At 43.1% G+C, this 20,888-nt stretch overlaps 6 protein-coding genes across 6 annotated transcripts; 4 read left to right on the plus strand and 2 right to left on the minus strand.

Annotated features, from left to right (window-relative positions):
- Window positions 1-183: 183 nt before the first annotated feature.
- LOC131995650 (histone H2B.1/H2B.2) lies at window positions 184-558 on the minus strand. Its single transcript, XM_059364448.1, has one exon. It carries the CDS (start codon window positions 556-558, stop codon window positions 184-186), a length of 375 nt encoding a protein of 124 aa, XP_059220431.1.
- Window positions 559-820: 262 nt separating this feature from the next.
- LOC131995652 (histone H2A) lies at window positions 821-1,201 on the plus strand. Its single transcript, XM_059364450.1, has one exon. The coding sequence runs from the start codon at window positions 827-829 to the stop codon at window positions 1,199-1,201; it is 375 nt and encodes a 124-aa protein (XP_059220433.1). The 5' UTR covers window positions 821-826.
- A 1,012-nt stretch (window positions 1,202-2,213) lies between these two features.
- LOC131996114 (uncharacterized) lies at window positions 2,214-8,774 on the minus strand. Its single transcript, XM_059365565.1, has 3 exons — window positions 8,474-8,774; window positions 6,456-6,487; window positions 2,214-2,537 (listed from the first exon to the last, which is right to left on the minus strand). Exons 1-3 carry the CDS (start codon window positions 8,772-8,774, stop codon window positions 2,214-2,216), a joined length of 657 nt encoding a protein of 218 aa, XP_059221548.1.
- LOC131995649 (histone H1-like) lies at window positions 4,837-5,517 on the plus strand. The gene has a single exon (XM_059364447.1). It carries the CDS (start codon window positions 4,837-4,839, stop codon window positions 5,515-5,517), a length of 681 nt encoding a protein of 226 aa, XP_059220430.1.
- On the plus strand, window positions 7,034-7,469 carry LOC131995651 (histone H2A). Its single transcript, XM_059364449.1, has one exon. It carries the CDS (start codon window positions 7,077-7,079, stop codon window positions 7,449-7,451), a length of 375 nt encoding a protein of 124 aa, XP_059220432.1. The 5' UTR covers window positions 7,034-7,076; the 3' UTR covers window positions 7,452-7,469.
- A 5,635-nt stretch (window positions 8,775-14,409) lies between the features above and the next one.
- On the plus strand, window positions 14,410-14,826 carry LOC131995856 (histone H3). Its single transcript, XM_059365072.1, has one exon. It carries the CDS (start codon window positions 14,416-14,418, stop codon window positions 14,824-14,826), a length of 411 nt encoding a protein of 136 aa, XP_059221055.1. The 5' UTR covers window positions 14,410-14,415.
- Window positions 14,827-20,888: the final 6,062 nt, after the last annotated feature.

Here is a 20,888-nt window from a genome sequence, read left to right on the forward strand (position 1 = left end):
TTTAAAAAAGTAATAAGGGCAATGTGAGGGTGAGTGGTAGATATATTTTTTCTTTAAATTTGTAAATATAAATTAATTTTAGTTGAATAACGAATTAAGTCTCTTTTTTAATTTATTTTGTGGCCCTGAAAAGGGCCTTTGATGTTGTAGGGAAAATATTGTACGACGAAATAAGTATGCCATTTACTTGGAGCTGGTGTACTTAGTAACGGCTTTGGTACCTTCACTGACAGCGTGCTTAGCCAACTCACCGGGCAATAATAGACGGACGGCAGTTTGGATTTCCCGACTGGTGATGGTGGAACGCTTGTTGTAGTGAGCCAAACGGGAGGCTTCGGCGGCGATACGTTCAAAGATATCGTTGACGAAACTGTTCATGATGCTCATGGCCTTTGAGGAGATACCAGTATCGGGATGGACTTGCTTCAACACTTTGTAAATGTAGATAGCATAACTCTCCTTACGCTTGGTGCGTCTCTTGGTCTTGTCACCCTTAGTGATGTTCTTTTGGGCTTTGCCGGCCTTCTTTGCTGCTTTACCACTGGCTTTTGGAGGCATTTTCACTTGGTTTTTTTTTTAAGTCACACAAACACTTTTAACACTGTTCACGATTTTGTGTGTTTGATGGCTTACTCGGAATATTTAAACCATTTCATGCACAAGATATTCAGGTAGACGAAAACAGTCGCTATGTTTACGAAAACAACCCTCTAAAATTAGCTACACGTTGGATCCGAAAGTATAAATACTGCAGTTCATGCTGCGAACTAATATCATTTGTGTTTCAGTGCTAAGTGAAGTGAATTAAAAAAAAAAATAACTAAAAATGTCTGGTCGTGGTAAAGGTGGCAAAGTTAAGGGAAAGGCAAAGTCCCGTTCCAACCGTGCTGGTCTTCAATTCCCCGTCGGTCGTATCCATCGTTTGTTGCGCAAAGGCAACTATGCTGAACGTGTTGGTGCCGGAGCTCCAGTTTACTTGGCTGCTGTCATGGAGTATTTGGCCGCTGAAGTTCTTGAATTGGCTGGCAACGCTGCTCGTGACAACAAGAAGACAAGAATTATCCCCCGTCACTTGCAATTGGCTATCCGTAATGACGAAGAATTGAACAAATTGCTGTCCGGTGTCACCATTGCTCAAGGTGGTGTATTGCCAAACATCCAAGCTGTTCTCTTGCCCAAGAAGACCGAAAAGAAGGCTTAAATTATCTACGAGCATCAAAGAAAAAATGTAAATACAGGCCATCGTATAAATCAACAACAATCCGTCCTTTTCAGGACGACAAAAATTTTTTTAAAAGAGAAAAAACTATATCAAACCTTATTTTATCAAGAAAATTTACTTAAAAAATAGTTTTAAATAATAAATAAAATTTTAATTGTAGTTAAATTTAAAAAATATTTTTTGGTCGATTTTTTTTTTCAGTGGATTTGGTAATTTGCTAGCAATTTCGTTATTCGAAATTTCCTTAAACAATCCTGTTTTAGGCGTAAATACAAAAAAATCTGCCATCTATTGTTTATAGGTAAACATTTTCAAATATGTTTACATCTTATCGACTATTGCAGGTCTTTTAATATACATGTCATAATTATCAGTTATCAATTATCATGCATCAACATTTCGCCTATTTGCATACATTAACATAATAAGAATTTAGTTTTATCGACCCTACTCAAGATTATCGGCATTTAATAGGATCAATGTTACCATTAGGGTACTGTAAAAACTATTTATTTTACATTTGAATATCACATGGTAATCATTGTTCATTTTCTGATGCTGAAAAAAATTGGCATATGTAATAACAAAACATCGAAACGAAGTATCTACGATCGTCCCTCTTCGTACATTTGTGACAAAGTTAGCAGCTCCAAGCAAAGGAAACATTTAATGGTAGTATATGCGTGCATTTTGGTATCTGTGTGTATGTATGCTTTTTAGTGTTGTATACCATCGTTTCATCGTATTGTTCTAATGGCGTCGGTTTTAGTTTCGTCATGTATGTATGTATATTATAGAAGCTACATTTTGGCCGACGGCAAATTGAAAAATGGTAATATTTATTTTCAAATAAATTTTATGTATTTTTTTTTAGTAAAAATTTATAACAAGATATATCTCTTTTTAAATATGTTTTGTGGTCCTGAAAAGGACCGATTGTTTTAGTTTTAAAGTTCTTAAAATTTTCTCCAAAATAGCGTCAAGATAATGTTTAACCGCCGAAACCGTACAAAGTGCGGCCTTGTCTCTTCAAAGCGTAGACGACATCCATAGCGGTGACGGTTTTACGCTTAGCGTGTTCAGTGTAGGTGACAGCATCACGAATAACGTTTTCCAAAAACACCTTCAGGACACCACGGGTTTCTTCGTAAATCAATCCAGAGATACGCTTTACACCGCCACGACGAGCCAAACGTCTGATTGCAGGCTTGGTGATACCTTGGATGTTATCACGCAACACTTTACGATGACGTTTAGCGCCACCTTTTCCCAAGCCTTTGCCACCTTTACCACGACCAGTCATTTTTTCACTTTTTAAATTAAATTCACTTCACAAGTTATGCACAAGAACTAATACTTACCATGCTGCGATACCTCATATTTATACAAAATCCGCTCTGAATTTACTACATACACATACGCTTCGATCTATCTTCGGGGTTGTTCGTATACACTTCGTGTGTACAGATACAAATGTTGAAGCATATACGCAGCACACACCCTTATTGGAAACTGTAGCCCGCCAAATTTTTTCTATAAATATCGGGAATCGCTCCGTAAGGCAACTATTACAGTGTTAACAGTGTTTGTGTGCATATCGTGAAGTGAACTAAAAACCTCTAGTGAAAAATGGCTCGTACTAAGCAAACTGCCCGTAAATCTACTGGTGGCAAAGCCCCTCGTAAGCAATTGGCTACCAAAGCTGCTCGTAAGAGCGCACCAGCCACCGGTGGTGTTAAGAAGCCACATCGTTTCCGCCCTGGTACCGTTGCTTTGCGTGAAATCCGTCGCTACCAGAAGAGTACTGAGTTCTTGATCCGCAAATTGCCTTTCCAACGTTTGGTTCGTGAAATTGCCCAAGATTTCAAGACTGACTTGCGTTTCCAGAGCTCTGCTGTCATGGCCTTGCAAGAAGCTAGCGAAGCCTACTTGGTCGGTCTCTTCGAAGATACCAACTTGTGTGCCATCCATGCCAAGCGTGTCACCATCATGCCCAAGGATATCCAATTGGCCAGACGTATTCGTGGAGAACGTGCTTAAATTATTGACATTTTAAAAGCCAACTTTTTTTTACAAAAACAATCGGTCCTTTTCAGGACCACAATATTTTTATAAAAAAGAGAAAAAAATTTATTCAAAACTTACACCTTTTTATTTTTATTAAAATAAATAAATATAGTCTTTTTTTGGGGATGGAAAAATACACTATTTATATTAAAAAAATTTTTTTCTTTTCTATGCGTTTTACTTTTGGTAATATTGGGTTTCAAAACATGGAGCGAAATCAAAAACTTTTTTTTAAAAAAAAATTATTTAATTTACTTTTTATGTTAAATTGAAAATTTTTATTTTCTATTAGCAACAGTATATTTGCTGTTATTCTTTTTGCAAAATTTGATTTTTCGTAGTAGCTACATAACAAGAATGAATGAAGATAAAAACAGGCAGGCCAATACATTCGAGAGAATTTTAACCTTAAATAGATAATTTAGATACATTGAATATAAATTTTTTCTGTATTTTTTATTATTTTTAAACAAATGATATTTTTTGCTATTCTAAAAACTGTTTTAAAAAGAATAAAATAGTATTTTAATATTTTAAATTATTAAAGGGAAATAGATTTCGTTCGGTATGCAACTGTTCTACATTTGCTTGCTTAGACAAGGGCATTTTTGAATTTGTGTTTAATTTCCAAAAAAAAATTATATATTTTTTTAAATTTGTGATTGCAACAATACATTGTTTAGAATTTACATTTTTAAATTTTTTATTTAGTTTCAAGTCCACTTTATATAGAAAAAAATATTTTATAATAAATGCAATAGAGCTCACCGCACATTTTGCATAGCCAACGACGTTGGTATAACATAGCATCGTAATATTTTAGACTTTTCGTAACAAACGTACACTTTTTACAAATTATGTAACATTTTAATAGAAATCTATCATTTCTATAATATTTTATGATAAAATTTTCCTAAAACATTTTTACATTAGAGCTTTCAAATTAATTTGCAGAAAAACTTTTATTCATGGAAAATACGCCAATATGGTGAATTCAACTGTCATAGACTACATAATAAAATCGATTATTTCACTATGAAAATCATCCAAATTTTCACTTTTTTTTACACTTCTTTCAAGAAAACATATCAAGATTCCATACTAAATTTTTATAAAAACCAATTTTCAATAAAAATTGGAAAATTTTTATAATTTAGTTACAATTTTATCATAACATTTTTATAAACTTTCAACTCAAACCCTTATAACTCGGTAACGCTTAAAGATAATTAACTCGGATTTTCTTTAATGATTAGCTGGATATCTCTACTAGAAGAATTGTATAAAAAATAAAAAGAAATTGTTACTATCTCATCGTAAAATGAATAATTCTGTGAAAACTTTTGTAAAAATTTTTATTCGCTTCCACACAACGTTTCGCAAAATTTCGTAGTTGACTACTATGTACTTCTCATAATTTCGATGTACCCAGCCATCACTAGTCTAAAGGTTGAAACCATATTTTCAACCAATCAGCGTACACCAGTAGTGAGTGTATATTTACAAAGTGTTAAAGTGTGTTTAAAAAGAAAAATATAAGTGAAATCATGTCTGACGCCGCCGTTGTTGAAGCCACCGCATCTCCAGTCGCCGCTGTTGAGAAAAAGGCACCTAAGAAAGCCGCTGCCAAGGCAAAGAAACCCTCTGCTGCCCCAAGCCATCCACCAACCCAACAAATGGTCGATGCTGCCATCAAAACATTGAAAGAACGTGGTGGTTCCTCATTGCCTGCCATCAAGAAATACTTGGCCAGCACATACAAAGTTGATGCTGTAAAATTGGCCCCATTCATCAAGAAGTACTTGAAGAGCGCTGTTGCTAGTGGAAAATTGATCCAAACTAAAGGTAAGGGTGCCTCCGGTTCATTCAAATTGTCCCCATCTGCCTCGAAGGAACCTAAAGCAAAGAGCGCTGAAAAGAAGAAGAAGGTCCCAGCCGGTGATAAGAAAAAGAAGGCAGCAGCACCCAAAAAGGCAGCCGGTGAAAAGAAAGCCGCTGCAAAGAAGCCTTCCGCTGCTAAAAAGACCGCCGAGAAGAAGAAGACCGAAAAGGCCAAGGCTAAAACTGCCAAAAAGACAGGTACAGTTAAAGCTAAACCCGCAAAAACAGCCGCCAAAGCATCAGCCACTAAACCAAAGGCACCCAAGGCAAAAACCACCGCTGCCAAGCCCAAAAAGGCTGCCGCAGCAAAGAAGCCAGCTGCCAAGAAGACCGCCGCTAAGAAGTAATTTTTCCATGCAAAATTACTTATCATGTCAAAATGATTATTTTCGATATTCGAAAGCAGTATATCTAACAGCCCTTTTCAGGGCTACAAAAAAATTTTTAAAAAGAGACCAAATTTAACTCAAACAATTTTTTAATTACCTAATAAATACTATGTTAATTTTAAGGGAAAAGCTAATCACAGCCCTTTTCGTAGCTGTAAAACATCTGTTGAAATCTTTTAATACCATTGTTACCTAATATGGGAATACATTACCCTTTAAGGAAATTTAAGTAATCACATGTTAAATGGGATTTTTTCCGCAACTGGATTAACTGTTTCACTTAGGGTCATAAACCAAAGCAATTACTAAGAACTATGAAAATCAGTTAATGTTAAAGAAAATCTCATTTAGCATACCTAACCAATAAGAGAGTGGCGTACAATATTCCCTTCAAAAATCGCACTTAGCATACCTATTTCATTCTTTACGAGCATACCTACCCATAGATCTCGCGTACAAACGCATAAGTCCACATATACATCTCTACACCATTTCACGCTAACATACTAGTATACATCCCTAAAAAATTTAGTATCAACACACACGCTCACATATACTCGAACATCAATACAACGTTGCATACCGAGTGTTTGAGCATAAGAGCAATATGTGTTGATCATATTACTGTAGATGTAGATGGTGCTAAGCAAGGAGGGCAATATTAGAGTATGGGTAGTATACATATTTTATTTTAAAAAAGTAATAAGGGCAATGTGAGGGTGAGTGGTAGATATATTTTTTCTTTAAATTTGTAAATATAAATTAATTTTAGTTGAATAACGAATTAAGTCTCTTTTTTAATTTATTTTGTGGCCCTGAAAAGGGCCTTTGATGTTGTAGGGAAAATATTGTACGACGAAATAAGTATGCCATTTACTTGGAGCTGGTGTACTTAGTAACGGCTTTGGTACCTTCACTGACAGCGTGCTTAGCCAACTCACCGGGCAATAATAGACGGACGGCAGTTTGGATTTCCCGACTGGTGATGGTGGAACGCTTGTTGTAGTGAGCCAAACGGGAGGCTTCGGCGGCGATACGTTCAAAGATATCGTTGACGAAACTGTTCATGATGCTCATGGCCTTTGAGGAGATACCAGTATCGGGATGGACTTGCTTCAACACTTTGTAAATGTAGATAGCATAACTCTCCTTACGCTTGGTGCGTCTCTTGGTCTTGTCACCCTTAGTGATGTTCTTTTGGGCTTTGCCGGCCTTCTTTGCTGCTTTACCACTGGCTTTTGGAGGCATTTTCACTTGGTTTTTTTTTTAAGTCACACAAACACTTTTAACACTGTTCACGATTTTGTGTGTTTGATGGCTTACTCGGAATATTTAAACCATTTCATGCACAAGATATTCAGGTAGACGAAAACAGTCGCTATGTTTACGAAAACAACCCTCTAAAATTAGCTACACGTTGGATCCGAAAGTATAAATACTGCAGTTCATGCTGCGAACTAATATCATTTGTGTTTCAGTGCTAAGTGAAGTGAATTAAAAAAAAAAAATAACTAAAAATGTCTGGTCGTGGTAAAGGTGGCAAAGTTAAGGGAAAGGCAAAGTCCCGTTCCAACCGTGCTGGTCTTCAATTCCCCGTCGGTCGTATCCATCGTTTGTTGCGCAAAGGCAACTATGCTGAACGTGTTGGTGCCGGAGCTCCAGTTTACTTGGCTGCTGTCATGGAGTATTTGGCCGCTGAAGTTCTTGAATTGGCTGGCAACGCTGCTCGTGACAACAAGAAGACAAGAATTATCCCCCGTCACTTGCAATTGGCTATCCGTAATGACGAAGAATTGAACAAATTGCTGTCCGGTGTCACCATTGCTCAAGGTGGTGTATTGCCAAACATCCAAGCTGTTCTCTTGCCCAAGAAGACCGAAAAGAAGGCTTAAATTATCTACGAGCATCAAAGAAAAAATGTAAATACAGGCCATCGTATAAATCAACAACAATCCGTCCTTTTCAGGACGACAAAAATTTTTTTAAAAGAGAAAAAACTATATCAAACCTTATTTTATCAAGAAAATTTACTTAAAAAATAGTTTTAAATAATAAATAAAATTTTAATTGTAGTTAAATTTAAAAAATATTTTTTGGTCGATTTTTTTTTCAGTGGATTTGGTAATTTGCTAGCAATTTCGTTATTCGAAATTTCCTTAAACAATCCTGTTTTAGGCGTAAATACAAAAAAATCTGCCATCTATTGTTTATAGGTAAACATTTTCAAATATGTTTACATCTTATCGACTATTGCAGGTCTTTTAATATACATGTCATAATTATCAGTTATCAATTATCATGCATCAACATTTCGCCTATTTGCATACATTAACATAATAAGAATTTAGTTTTATCGACCCTACTCAAGATTATCGGCATTTAATAGGATCAATGTTACCATTAGGGTACTGTAAAAACTATTTATTTTACATTTGAATATCACATGGTAATCATTGTTCATTTTCTGATGCTGAAAAAAATTGGCATATGTAATAACAAAACATCGAAACGAAGTATCTACGATCGTCCCTCTTCGTACATTTGTGACAAAGTTAGCAGCTCCAAGCAAAGGAAACATTTAATGGTAGTATATGCGTGCATTTTGGTATCTGTGTGTATGTATGCTTTTTAGTGTTGTATACCATCGTTTCATCGTATTGTTCTAATGGCGTCGGTTTTAGTTTCGTCATGTATGTATGTATATTATAGAAGCTACATTTTGGCCGACGGCAAATTGAAAAATGGTAATATTTATTTTCAAATAAATTTTATGTATTTTTTTTTAGTAAAAATTTATAACAAGATATATCTCTTTTTAAATATGTTTTGTGGTCCTGAAAAGGACCGATTGTTTTAGTTTTAAAGTTCTTAAAATTTTCTCCAAAATAGCGTCAAGATAATGTTTAACCGCCGAAACCGTACAAAGTGCGGCCTTGTCTCTTCAAAGCGTAGACGACATCCATAGCGGTGACGGTTTTACGCTTAGCGTGTTCAGTGTAGGTGACAGCATCACGAATAACGTTTTCCAAAAACACCTTCAGGACACCACGGGTTTCTTCGTAAATCAATCCAGAGATACGCTTTACACCGCCACGACGAGCCAAACGTCTGATTGCAGGCTTGGTGATACCTTGGATGTTATCACGCAACACTTTACGATGACGTTTAGCGCCACCTTTTCCCAAGCCTTTGCCACCTTTACCACGACCAGTCATTTTTTCACTTTTTAAATTAAATTCACTTCACAATTCAATTCAATTCAAATATAACGCTTTATTTCTAAATTCATATTTGCATGTAACAGAGGCGCTTACTGATAAATTCTTAGAACTACTATCTCATTGCTAATGCGATCTTGAGTACTCTACATTAAATTCAATTGTACTGCGTTCTTAGGCAACAGTTACTACATACATCAAAATGAAAATTAAAATTCAAACAAAAACAAAAAGTTAGACCCAAAAAATAGATTTAAAAAAGGCCAAGGCAGCTTTCCAATTAATATATAACTTAATTCTATTAACTAACCTATACTTAAGACTAACTATGTACACTATTTACAATTGTTGCAGTCACCATCCCTACTGCGTAGGATCATAGACCAAGTCCCTTAGACCATAAGAGTCAGCTCTCCGATGATAGAAGAGGAGACGCCCATCAACATATAAATGCCCTGCCTCTTTGAGTGCGGGCAGAGCAGCAGTCGGAAGATGTTTTTTCCTGAGAACGAAGTCTAGGTCCACAATTCGGCACACAGAGTCTGCAACAAGTCCATTATCAAGGTCCTGGCATTTTTCTATAAAATCAAGGGCACAGCCCATAAGGAACACATCTATCCTTCGATCCCCATACTTGTCATAAACAACCCTTGACGCCGGATATCTGAAGACGCCATTCCCATCGGCGACAGCCCTAAGGCCCAAACAACGCCATAGGACACGCCTCTCCCAGGCCCTAAACCTCTCCATCTGACACGACGATATGTCATACCACACGGGGAATGCATGCGCCAACACCGGCCTGACCACCTGTCTATATATAAGAAGGCGAACCTCTTGAGATAGACCACCCCGCATCCGTAAAAGACCACCATATGCAAAATACGCCCTATTCGCCCTATCCAGAACATGATCAACATGTCTCGCAAAAGTGAAACGAGAGTCGAATACCACCCCCAGGTATTTCATCGTATCCGCCACGGAGATATCCTCGCCCCCAATTGAGAGGCGGGGTCTGTATCTCCTAAAATTAGGGAACGTTACCCCCGGTCTCCCTCTTACCACCAGTGCCGAGCACTTACCCACATTCAACCTTAGTCTCCACCTCATATAGTAGTGGTGGAGTTCCTCCAAGAAGGAGTTCATCGCACCACCCACAGTAGACGCCCTTACCCCAGAAAAAGCAAGAAGTACATCATCGGCATATGCCAACAAGAGGCCACCAGGAGGCGGATCCGGAACATCGTGGACAAAAATATTAAACAAAATCGGTCCAAGTAGGGACCCCTGAGGAACTCCAGCGATCACCTGTCTCTCCGAAGAGAGTCCTCTATCCACCCTCACCCTGAAGGTCCTACCCGTCAGGAAGCTCGCCACCAGTCTACAAATCCGACGATCAATCCCGATTGATCGAAGCTTGTAGATGACACCGTCATGCCAGACAGTGTCAAACGCCTTCGCGAAGTCGAGTCCGACCGCAATCGTGCCACGTCCCCGGTCGAGACCCTCAGTCACATAATTCGCAAAAACCGCGAGTGCATGTGTGGCTGAGTGCCCCGACCGAAAGCCAAACTGGAAGTTCTTCAAGACTCCCCTATCCTCAATGAAATCTGTGATCCTAGCGAGCAGAAAGGACTCAAATAACTTGCCAAAAACAGAGAGGAGTGACACCGGCCTGTAACTGGAACAACGAGCCGGGTCGGAGCCCGGCTTCAAAATAGGGACAACCATCGCCCTCTTCCAGGCAGTTGGAAAATACCCCACGTTGAGACAATGGTTGAATAGCACAACTAGGAAAGAGTGCACCACATCGCCAGCCCTCTTCAATGCCACATCCGGAATCCCATCAAGGCCACACGATCTCTTCGAGGGCCTGCGGGAAATAGCCAAAGCAATTGCACCACAGTCAATAAATCCCCCATCCTTCCAGAGGGATCTGTCGTGAACAGTACGACCATCAGCCGAAAAGGAAGTGGAGAATTCCACAAGAGGGGATTCATCAATCGCCGCCTCCGCCGCCCCAGCAACAAGATTGCGTAGGGGGATATCAATAGAATCTCCCTCAAATCCGAAGGAACTCCCCACATAATCAGCCAGAAGGTCCGCCCTAGCCGTATCATCCTGAACCGGCGCACCATCTGCCCCATCCAGGGCCCCGATAGGATTCCCAGCCGACAACCCAGCGGCTCTCCTCACACGACTATAGGACCTAGCATCCACGCGAATGCCCTCAAGATAACGCCTAGCCCGATCACCCTCAAACAACCTTATCAAGTCGCCTATTATGCATCCTAAATTCCGCACATCAGCCCTCAGAACACGAGCCCTGTCCGGATCAGGACATCTGCGCAAAACAGCCCGAAGCCTCTTTCTCTCACGGATAAAATGCATAATCCTAGGTGGAAGTTCACCCAGCATTCTGCGTTTAATCCGGACCTTCGGAACAGCAGCTCCAATAGCACTACAAAACGCAGAGTCCAGATCCCTTACACACAAGTCGACCTCACGGGGCCCAACATTCCGGTCCACCGGAAGAGCAGAATCCCTCAAACTCGCCTCAAGCTCACGCCTAAATCGCCTAACATCCATCCTCTCGAAGTCCATAAAGGTGCGACCTTCCACCCTCATCAGATTGCCCAATCTAAGTTCAATAGCGATCGCCCTATGATCTGACTCAAAGTCGAGCGCCCTACACATACCATCGCCACCTGCCAAGGAGACTCCCTGTGTCCTGAGGAAGAAGTCTATATATGACCCCGATACTCCATTGGGCCTCGATGGCCTGTCGGACGGAACAACACAAAAAGCCGCCCTTTCCATCAAGAACGCAGCCAGCAAATTGCCCTTCCGATTACGCATCACATCACCCCAGAGGGGGTGCCTAGCATTGAGATCACATCCCACTACAACCTCACCTTCATCCGCCAGCCGTACCACAGGATCCAGCGCTGATACATCAAACCCCGCTGAAGGAGCAAGGTATAAGGAAACAAAGGAAATCGATGAGCCATTACTCCGCCGCAACCTCACCGCACAGCCCTCAACGCCCTCCAGCCGAAGGGGAATAAAATCGTGACCGCAAGTCTCGCGCACAAGCACAGCGGTCCCGCCTCCTCTACCTACCGACCTATGCTGTCTATACATAGTATACCCGTCGAACTCGACCCTGTGACGGTCAGAAAGCATGTGTTCTGCCAGAAGAAGAACATCAGGCTTTTGACCCCTAATGAAGTTCCTGAGGTAATGTCTCTTATCCATAGAGATAAGAGAGTTTACGTTCAGGAATATACATTTAAGGGGACTAATCATCACAGAATCTTTCTAAGAGTGCTGCAAAAGCAGCATCTCTACCTTTCTCCTCCCTCAACCGACGATACGACGGTCCAAACTCCTTCAAAACCCTGAAGATCCCCAGGAAATCCCCACCCAAGATGTCCCTGCAATCCGCCATCATGCCAGCATCAGACGGCGCAGTCACAGTGGGCCGGGTAGCCCGAAGACCAGATGTCGTCCCTACAGGGCGCCCTCCAATCGCAGCCGCATACGAAACACCAGCCCGAATATCAGCCAAACGAGAAGAACGCGCCTGGCCCCTCGCACGAGCCTCCTCCCTTCGTTCGTTCAGCCTCCCAAGGAACTCCACGCGTTTCGGACACTGCACGTAACCAGCAGAGTGCCCAACCACACCACAGTTGACACAACTCACCTCCTTCGTCGCCTTCCTAAGTACCTCGCCCGTAGAAGCATCCAACACATCAACCGGAACCTCCTCACCCCTTGGAGGCACAGTGCACTCAGATGATTCATGGTCCTGTCCACATTTCACACAACGGCGGGGCATCCCGCAGTTGATCGAAACATGTCCAAACCGTTGGCATCTGAAGCACTGTGTCACCTTCAGCTTCCTGTCCCTTCTAATCTTCACCCTACAGTGCAACATCCTCGTAACCGCATACACCCTACCGATGTCACAACCCTTTGCCAGGCGAACGACCCACTTATCACCAGCAACGCTATAACCCCCAACGAATTGAGCATTCAACTCAGGCTGACTATCAAAGAACTCAGCCACCTCATCCACCGTAAACTCCGAAGACAACCCCTCAATCACAACAGTGTGAGGAACCAGAGCACTAGGGGTGTGTGTATGGAACCTATACCCCCTTTCCAATAGCCTAGACCTAAATGTCTCGAAACCTGCCAGGACCTTGATTCTAACCGAGATAATGGACTTTCGAATCAGACTCATAAAAAACTCACCTGGACGCAGAATTGCTCTCAGGAGACTGCTTATTTCCTTGACGCTTGCATCATAGATGGTGACTGCAGGCATTGCTCTCTCTCTAGCTTTAGATACCATAGATGACCCATTACTGATATTAGCTGCCCCGCCGTTAATCTTAGGGCTAGTATCATCTCTCTTCACGGCTGCTTCTTCAGACATCTTTTGTTGTTGGACCGGCTCGTCTTGCCGCTCTGCTGTTGTACTGTCATTTCTCACTATGCTCACAGTGACTTTGCGTTTGGGCTTCTTGGATGATTTCGCCCCCAAATTCTTCTTAGCTTCCGCCGATGTACTGGCTATCGGCTCTGTCATCTTCAATAGCTTTTCCTGTGAGGCCGGCGGTGCCTTCACACATCCACTTCCCCCGGGCATTGGCTTATTGAGCCCGGGCTGTGCCACCGGCGTTGTGGACACAGATTCACACTCCATCGTCTGGCCAAAAGCCATGCCTCGCATCTCTTTTCGAAATTCCGCAAGTTCAGCTTGAAATCTGGCGTTGTCGGCCGTAAGCTGGTCGATAACACGCCTATAGCTGGCCTCATTCTTCTGGTATTCCTGGATTTGGCGACCATAAGTCTCCAGGAGTTCTTCCTTCTCTCGCAGATCACCGCGGTTTAAAACCACGATGTCAGTCTCCATCGCCATTCGCTTCTCAGGGTACTCCTCATCGGACTCAACCCTCGGACGTACTGACATCTTGTTAACTGGCTATGTGACCCCTGGATTGGAGCACACAGCCACACCAATGCACCTTTGAGAATTCGATGCAGAGAAAGTGCTATACTCTGACACACAATAATGACTTTGTGTCTTAAGTCCTTCAAAATTCGCCACCAAAATCAGGTTCGTTGCTTCAGTCTTCGAAAGCAAATATCTTCTCGGCAAAATATCAAGTTTGTTGCCTAAGTCTTCGGCCAACCAAATGCCGACGGCACAATAACACACTTGTTTGTTAATAACAGCTTCACAATTCAGCAGACAAAAGCGCAGGTAGCTAGTTCTTGCCACCTTTACCACGACCAGTCATTTTTTCACTTTTTAAATTAAATTCACTTCACAAGTTATGCACAAGAACTAATACTTACCATGCTGCGATACCTCATATTTATACAAAATCCGCTCTGAATTTACTACATACACATACGCTTCGATCTATCTTCGGGGTTGTTCGTATACACTTCGTGTGTACAGATACAAATGTTGAAGCATATACGCAGCACACACCCTTATTGGAAACTGTAGCCCGCCAAATTTTTTCTATAAATATCGGGAATCGCTCCGTAAGGCAACTATTACAGTGTTAACAGTGTTTGTGTGCATATCGTGAAGTGAACTAAAAACCTCTAGTGAAAAATGGCTCGTACTAAGCAAACTGCCCGTAAATCTACTGGTGGCAAAGCCCCTCGTAAGCAATTGGCTACCAAAGCTGCTCGTAAGAGCGCACCAGCCACCGGTGGTGTTAAGAAGCCACATCGTTTCCGCCCTGGTACCGTTGCTTTGCGTGAAATCCGTCGCTACCAGAAGAGTACTGAGTTGTTGATCCGCAAATTGCCTTTCCAACGTTTGGTTCGTGAAATTGCCCAAGATTTCAAGACTGACTTGCGTTTCCAGAGCTCTGCTGTCATGGCCTTGCAAGAAGCTAGCGAAGCCTACTTGGTCGGTCTCTTCGAAGATACCAACTTGTGTGCCATCCATGCCAAGCGTGTCACCATCATGCCCAAGGATATCCAATTGGCCAGACGTATTCGTGGAGAACGTGCTTAAATTATTGACATTTTAAAAGCCAACTTTTTTTTACAAAAACAATCGGTCCTTTTCAGGACCACAATATTTTTATAAAAAAGAGAAAAAAATTTATTCAAAACTTACACCTTTTTATTTTTATTAAAATAAATAAATATAGTCTTTTTTTGGGGATGGAAAAATACACTATTTATATTAAAAAAATTTTTTTCTTTTCTATGCGTTTTACTTTTGGTAATATTGGGTTTCAAAACATGGAGCGAAATCAAAAACTTTTTTTTAAAAAAAAATTATTTAATTTACTTTTTATGTTAAATTGAAAATTTTTATTTTCTATTAGCAACAGTATATTTGCTGTTATTCTTTTTGCAAAATTTGATTTTTCGTAGTAGCTACATAACAAGAATGAATGAAGATAAAAACAGGCAGGCCAATACATTCGAGAGAATTTTAACCTTAAATAGATAATTTAGATACATTGAATATAAATTTTTTCTGTATTTTTTATTATTTTTAAACAAATGATATTTTTTGCTATTCTAAAAACTGTTTTAAAAAGAATAAAATAGTATTTTAATATTTTAAATTATTAAAGGGAAATAGATTTCGTTCGGTATGCAACTGTTCTACATTTGCTTGCTTAGACAAGGGCATTTTTGAATTTGTGTTTAATTTCCAAAAAAAAATTATATATTTTTTTAAATTTGTGATTGCAACAATACATTGTTTAGAATTTACATTTTTAAATTTTTTATTTAGTTTCAAGTCCACTTTATATAGAAAAAAATATTTTATAATAAATGCAATAGAGCTCACCGCACATTTTGCATAGCCAACGACGTTGGTATAACATAGCATCGTAATATTTTAGACTTTTCGTAACAAACGTACACTTTTTACAAATTATGTAACATTTTAATAGAAATCTATCATTTCTATAATATTTTATGATAAAATTTTCCTAAAACATTTTTACATTAGAGCTTTCAAATTAATTTGCAGAAAAACTTTTATTCATGGAAAATACGCCAATATGGTGAATTCAACTGTCATAGACTACATAATAAAATCGATTATTTCACTATGAAAATCATCCAAATTTTCACTTTTTTTTACACTTCTTTCAAGAAAACATATCAAGATTCCATACTAAATTTTTATAAAAACCAATTTTCAATAAAAATTGGAAAATTTTTATAATTTAGTTACAATTTTATCATAACATTTTTATAAACTTTCAACTCAAACCCTTATAACTCGGTAACGCTTAAAGATAATTAACTCGGATTTTCTTTAATGATTAGCTGGATATCTCTACTAGAAGAATTGTATAAAAAATAAAAAGAAATTGTTACTATCTCATCGTAAAATGAATAATTCTGTGAAAACTTTTGTAAAAATTTTTATTCGCTTCCACACAACGTTTCGCAAAATTTCGTAGTTGACTACTATGTACTTCTCATAATTTCGATGTACCCAGCCATCACTAGTCTAAAGGTTGAAACCATATTTTCAACCAATCAGCGTACACCAGTAGTGAGTGTATATTTACAAAGTGTTAAAGTGTGTTTAAAAAGAAAAATATAAGTGAAGTTATACCTGCCAGCGGCTTTTCGTTATTCACGTGCCGAGGGCAGGTAACATCGATTCATCTTTGGCCTGGCGTAGCCTGGATGCAGCGGAAGAAAGGAGTCAAGGCATCAACCCTTTGCCAAGACTACAACAACAACAACAGCAAGCCACGGTAATAACATCGCTATTAGGTTTTACCGTGGGCTTTCCCAACGATTAGCGAATCGGATACCTGCGGTCAGTTTGGCAGCCGTCAACAACAACAGCAGATATCGTGACTGAGTGCGCAAAGCCTATGGTGCCATGTCAGTTCGAAGGAAAATTACCTCCGATGAAGATTCCGACGGACCGTCGAAGAGCGCGCCAGATAAAAAAGCAACGACAATGCTGGACGTCGTTACTATCAATAGGACCGAATACCAGTCCCTGGTAGATTTGGTCGAAAGTCAGCGCCAAGAGCAACAACGTCTATTGGCGCTTGTTAAAGAGCTTGGCCACCAAGTCCAAGAGCTCGGGAACAAGGAGTTCAGCTATAAACGCTTGCTGGGCTCCTTGCAGAAACAGCTGGCAGAGGTCAAGGGACCTAATGCCAACAATGGCACAATGGATGCCATGGATATGGAGCCTGCTGACACACCGCCAGTGCAGCAGCCCGTGGTCATAAAGCCGATGCCCGGGAAGATCAATGTTGTGAGTGCAGCGCCGGCCTCACACGTGGTGGTACCGAAGAAGCCGGCCAAGACGATATTGAGCGATGGACCTCCTAGCACCCCAGCTGTGGCAGCACCATCAACAACTGCAGTTCCATCAACATCATCAGCTGCAGCATCATCGTTTAAAACAACAATGGCAGATGACCTGCCATCTACATCAGCAGCAGCAGCAGCAAAGGCCGCATCTACTGTGGATAAGAAGATTGCTACCCAACCGGATGGCAAGACGAAGAAAAAAACAAAGAGGGCAAGGGCAAGGGTTGTGGCCGTTTACTCGGGCAATCGGTCCATTCCCCTCAAATCAGCATCAGCATCTGCACCAGCCCCACCTACCCCACCCGCTCCAACCCCACCCGCTCCAACGGATCAGAGACCAGGTAAGTCCTCAATTCCGGTGATCTCGGTGGTAGGGGTGAATGTCAAGGGGTTCGCAGATGACGTTAGGGCCTTGCTGGGACACGACAAGTATACGTTGTCGCTGGTTGGCAGGAATGGGGTGAACCTTCGGATCTTGTCCATGGACGAGCATGCGAAGGTTCTCTCCATGATTAGGGAAAAGGGGATCGCTTCGTTCACCTACTCTCCCAAGGGACAGACCGCACGCTCCGTCGTGCTCGAGGGTCTGTCGTCGTCTTATGATGAGGAAGATGTCCGGGCTGGGCTACGTGGTCTGCCACTAAGCCTGGACATCAGACGAGTTGTGAGGTTAGGGGGGAATAAGTGGCTTATCCACTTGGCCAGAGGACCCGACGTTGACGGACTCTTCGAGGTTAGAAGATTTCTCAGCTGTAGGGTCTTGTTTAGGAAGGACGTGAAGGTCGGGGTCTCGCAGTGTTTCAACTGCCAGAGGTTCGGCCATGTTTCCACCAACTGCGGCATGCCATTCCGGTGCGTCAAATGTGGTGGCGAACATGGCCCTGGGAAGTGCGCCATTCCGAAGGGGGTCTCACAACCCCGTTCGATAAAGGTGCAGGACCCTACCACTGGAGTTGTGACGATGCGTCCTGAGTTTGCGTTGAGGTGCGTCAATTGTGGTGTTGACGGCCACGCTGCGAGCGCGAAGAACTGCCCTAAGAGGCAGGCTCTTCTGGCCCAGCGGGCACTGATGAAGTCTGGTGCTTCATTTACGCCTGCTGCAACGGCTGCTTCGGCGGCTCCGGTTGGACGCTACGCCCAACGGGGTGTCTCCTATGCTGCTGTGGCCACGGTTCGCACTGCGCCTGTTGTGGCACCGGCCCCTGTTCGTCCCGCACTTGCTGCGGTGCCGAATGGGGCTGGTTCTGCCGCCGCATCCGCTGCTGGTCTATTCGCCTCGTTTGACGCGAAGTGCAGGGATGCTTTCGGTAAGGACTTCCTTACCTGCGCAGCCGTCCTGCGTCAGCGATCTGCTGACATCAGGACGATGGTAGAGGTAGGCGACATTTGTGGAGCCATGATGTCGGTAGTTGACTCTCTCTGCGATGTCTAGAGACCTGAGAGTAGTATTTGTTAATGCCAATTCAGTCGTTTCTAGGCTGAAGAGACATTATCTTAGACTATTCTTGGATAGACACAGCCCTGACGTCATGCTTGTGGCCGAGCATAAGCTGAACGCGGGGCATCGCTTTGAGATGGAAGGGTATATTGTCTTTGCCCAGTACAGACGGGACCGCGTGGGTGGCGGAACGGCTGTGTTGGTCAGGGACAATATCAGGTGTGATAGGGTCCAGTTGGACTTAGGGGTTCTCGAGGGGACCTGTGTCAGGATACACAGAGAGGGCGGAAGGCCGCTCTGTGTGGTTTCCCTCTACTGCGCACCGGCCAATGACTTTGATGTATCTTCCCTAGATGCGTTGGGGTCATTGGCTGCGGGCTGTGAGGTCCTGGTCGGCGCTGACCTGAATGCCAGGCACGTCGAGTGGGGCGGCGGCTCTACTTGCGGCAGAGGGAGATTGGTACGCGAGTTTTTGCTCCGGTGTCCCGATCTGGACGTTGTTCCGACGGACGGACCAACCAGGTTCGGTAGGGGGTCAGCCTCCTACATCGATATCTGTTTGGCATCGCCCGGCGTTGCAGTGTCCGGTACGCGTGGTAGGATGATCGGCACTCTGGACTATGAGTCTGATCATAGGGCCTTGGAGATCCTTGTCTCCGGTGTTCGCCCGGATACGAGGGAGCCTGCTTTGGTCTATGACTACGCTAGGATGGACCGACACAGGTTCCACAGGGTTCTTGCCGACAATCTGGGTGAATGTTCTCTGCCGGTGGACCGAAATGTCACATGCGGGGAGATCGATGCGTGCATTGATTCCCTGAGTGGGGCACTTCGTGATGCCATGGAGTCCTCCACACCAAGGGTACGCCCTAGGCGTGGTGACTCTCGGAGACTTTCCCCGGAGGTTGTGGAACTGTTCCGGACGAAGAAAAGGCTTAGGCGCGCTCTTCATAGGACCACGGATCCTTTCCGGTACGACTTGTATAGGATGGAGATCCGGGATTTGGACCGTATCTTGCGTGATGAGATACGACGGTACGATGAGGAGCGCCAAGCTCGTCATCTGGCGAGTGTAAGGGTGGACGATAGGGTTTACTCTAGGGTTAGGGCCGCTGCCGGCATTAAGAAAAGGGTTCCGATCCCTGATCTTGTCCGGGCGGACGGGTCTGTCGTCTCGGATGACCGTCTCAAGGCGGACATACTGGCGGATCATGTCCAGAGTGACGTGTCGGAGATGGCCGGGAGGGGACTTCCTATAGACGGGTTGGTCAGAGACGAGGTTTCGTCGCTGGTCGGCGGTGTCCCTCTGGTGGAATTTTCTGCGGCTCTGGCCGCTGATGGCTCCGCTGGAGGAGGCTCTGTGGACTGGCGCAGGGGCCGATTTGTTTCAGCCGACGCGGTGGGAGATGTCCTTCGGGCTAGGCGTAATCGTAGATCCTGCGGTTTGGACGGCGTTCCTGACATCGTCCTTAAGAGGACGGACAGGAGGGCCTGGGGTGTCATCGCGGTCCTATTTAATCATTGCCTTAATTTGGGTTATTTCCCGGCGTCTTGGAAGGAGGCCATTACGGTCCCCATCCTTAAGCCGGGGAAGGACCCATCCAGGGGTGATGCTTACAGACCGATCAGCTTGCTCCCTTCGTTGGGCAAGCTCTTTGAGTTTTTCATGCTTGAGGGCATCAGGGAAACTCTCGATGACAGGGCGATCCTGCCTGACTGCCAGTTCGGTTTCAGGCGGGGTCTCTCCACCTCCCATGCCCTGACTGTATTCGGGGACCATGTTTCTAGGGGGCTCAACCGGCGACACGTCACGATTGCCGTGAGCCTTGATTTCTCCAGGGCGTTTGATAGCGTATGGCATGATGCTATCATATACAAGATGAGGATCCTGGGTTTTGACACGAACCTCTGCCGATTGGTCAGAGATTTCCTTGGTGGCAGAACTTTCAGGATCCGGGTAGGCGAGACTTTGTCGGGTAGTAGAGAAGTGCGAACCGGGGTACCCCAGGGGTCTCTCCTGGGCCCGATTTTGTACAACATCTTTGTGTCTGACATTCCGGAACCACCCGCTGGCGACCTGCTCCTTGCTTATGCCGATGACATTCTCATTGCGGCATCGGGACCAGACGCTGCGGTTGTGGACGCCAGAGTGAACCATTACTTGGAGGAGCTCTCTGTCTATTTTGACAGATGGAGGCTGAAGCTTAATGTTGACAAATGCGAGGGCATGATCTTCAAGGGTAAGAGGCGGAACTTGTACCCCCGTTCACGGGCGTACGAACCCGCTCTTGCCATTGGAGGTCAGGCCATCGCCACTCGCGACA

The sequence above is a fragment of the Stomoxys calcitrans genome, chromosome 3, assembly GCF_963082655.1.
Source record: "Stomoxys calcitrans chromosome 3, idStoCalc2.1, whole genome shotgun sequence".
NCBI classification, from domain to species: Eukaryota; Metazoa; Arthropoda; class Insecta; order Diptera; family Muscidae; genus Stomoxys; species Stomoxys calcitrans.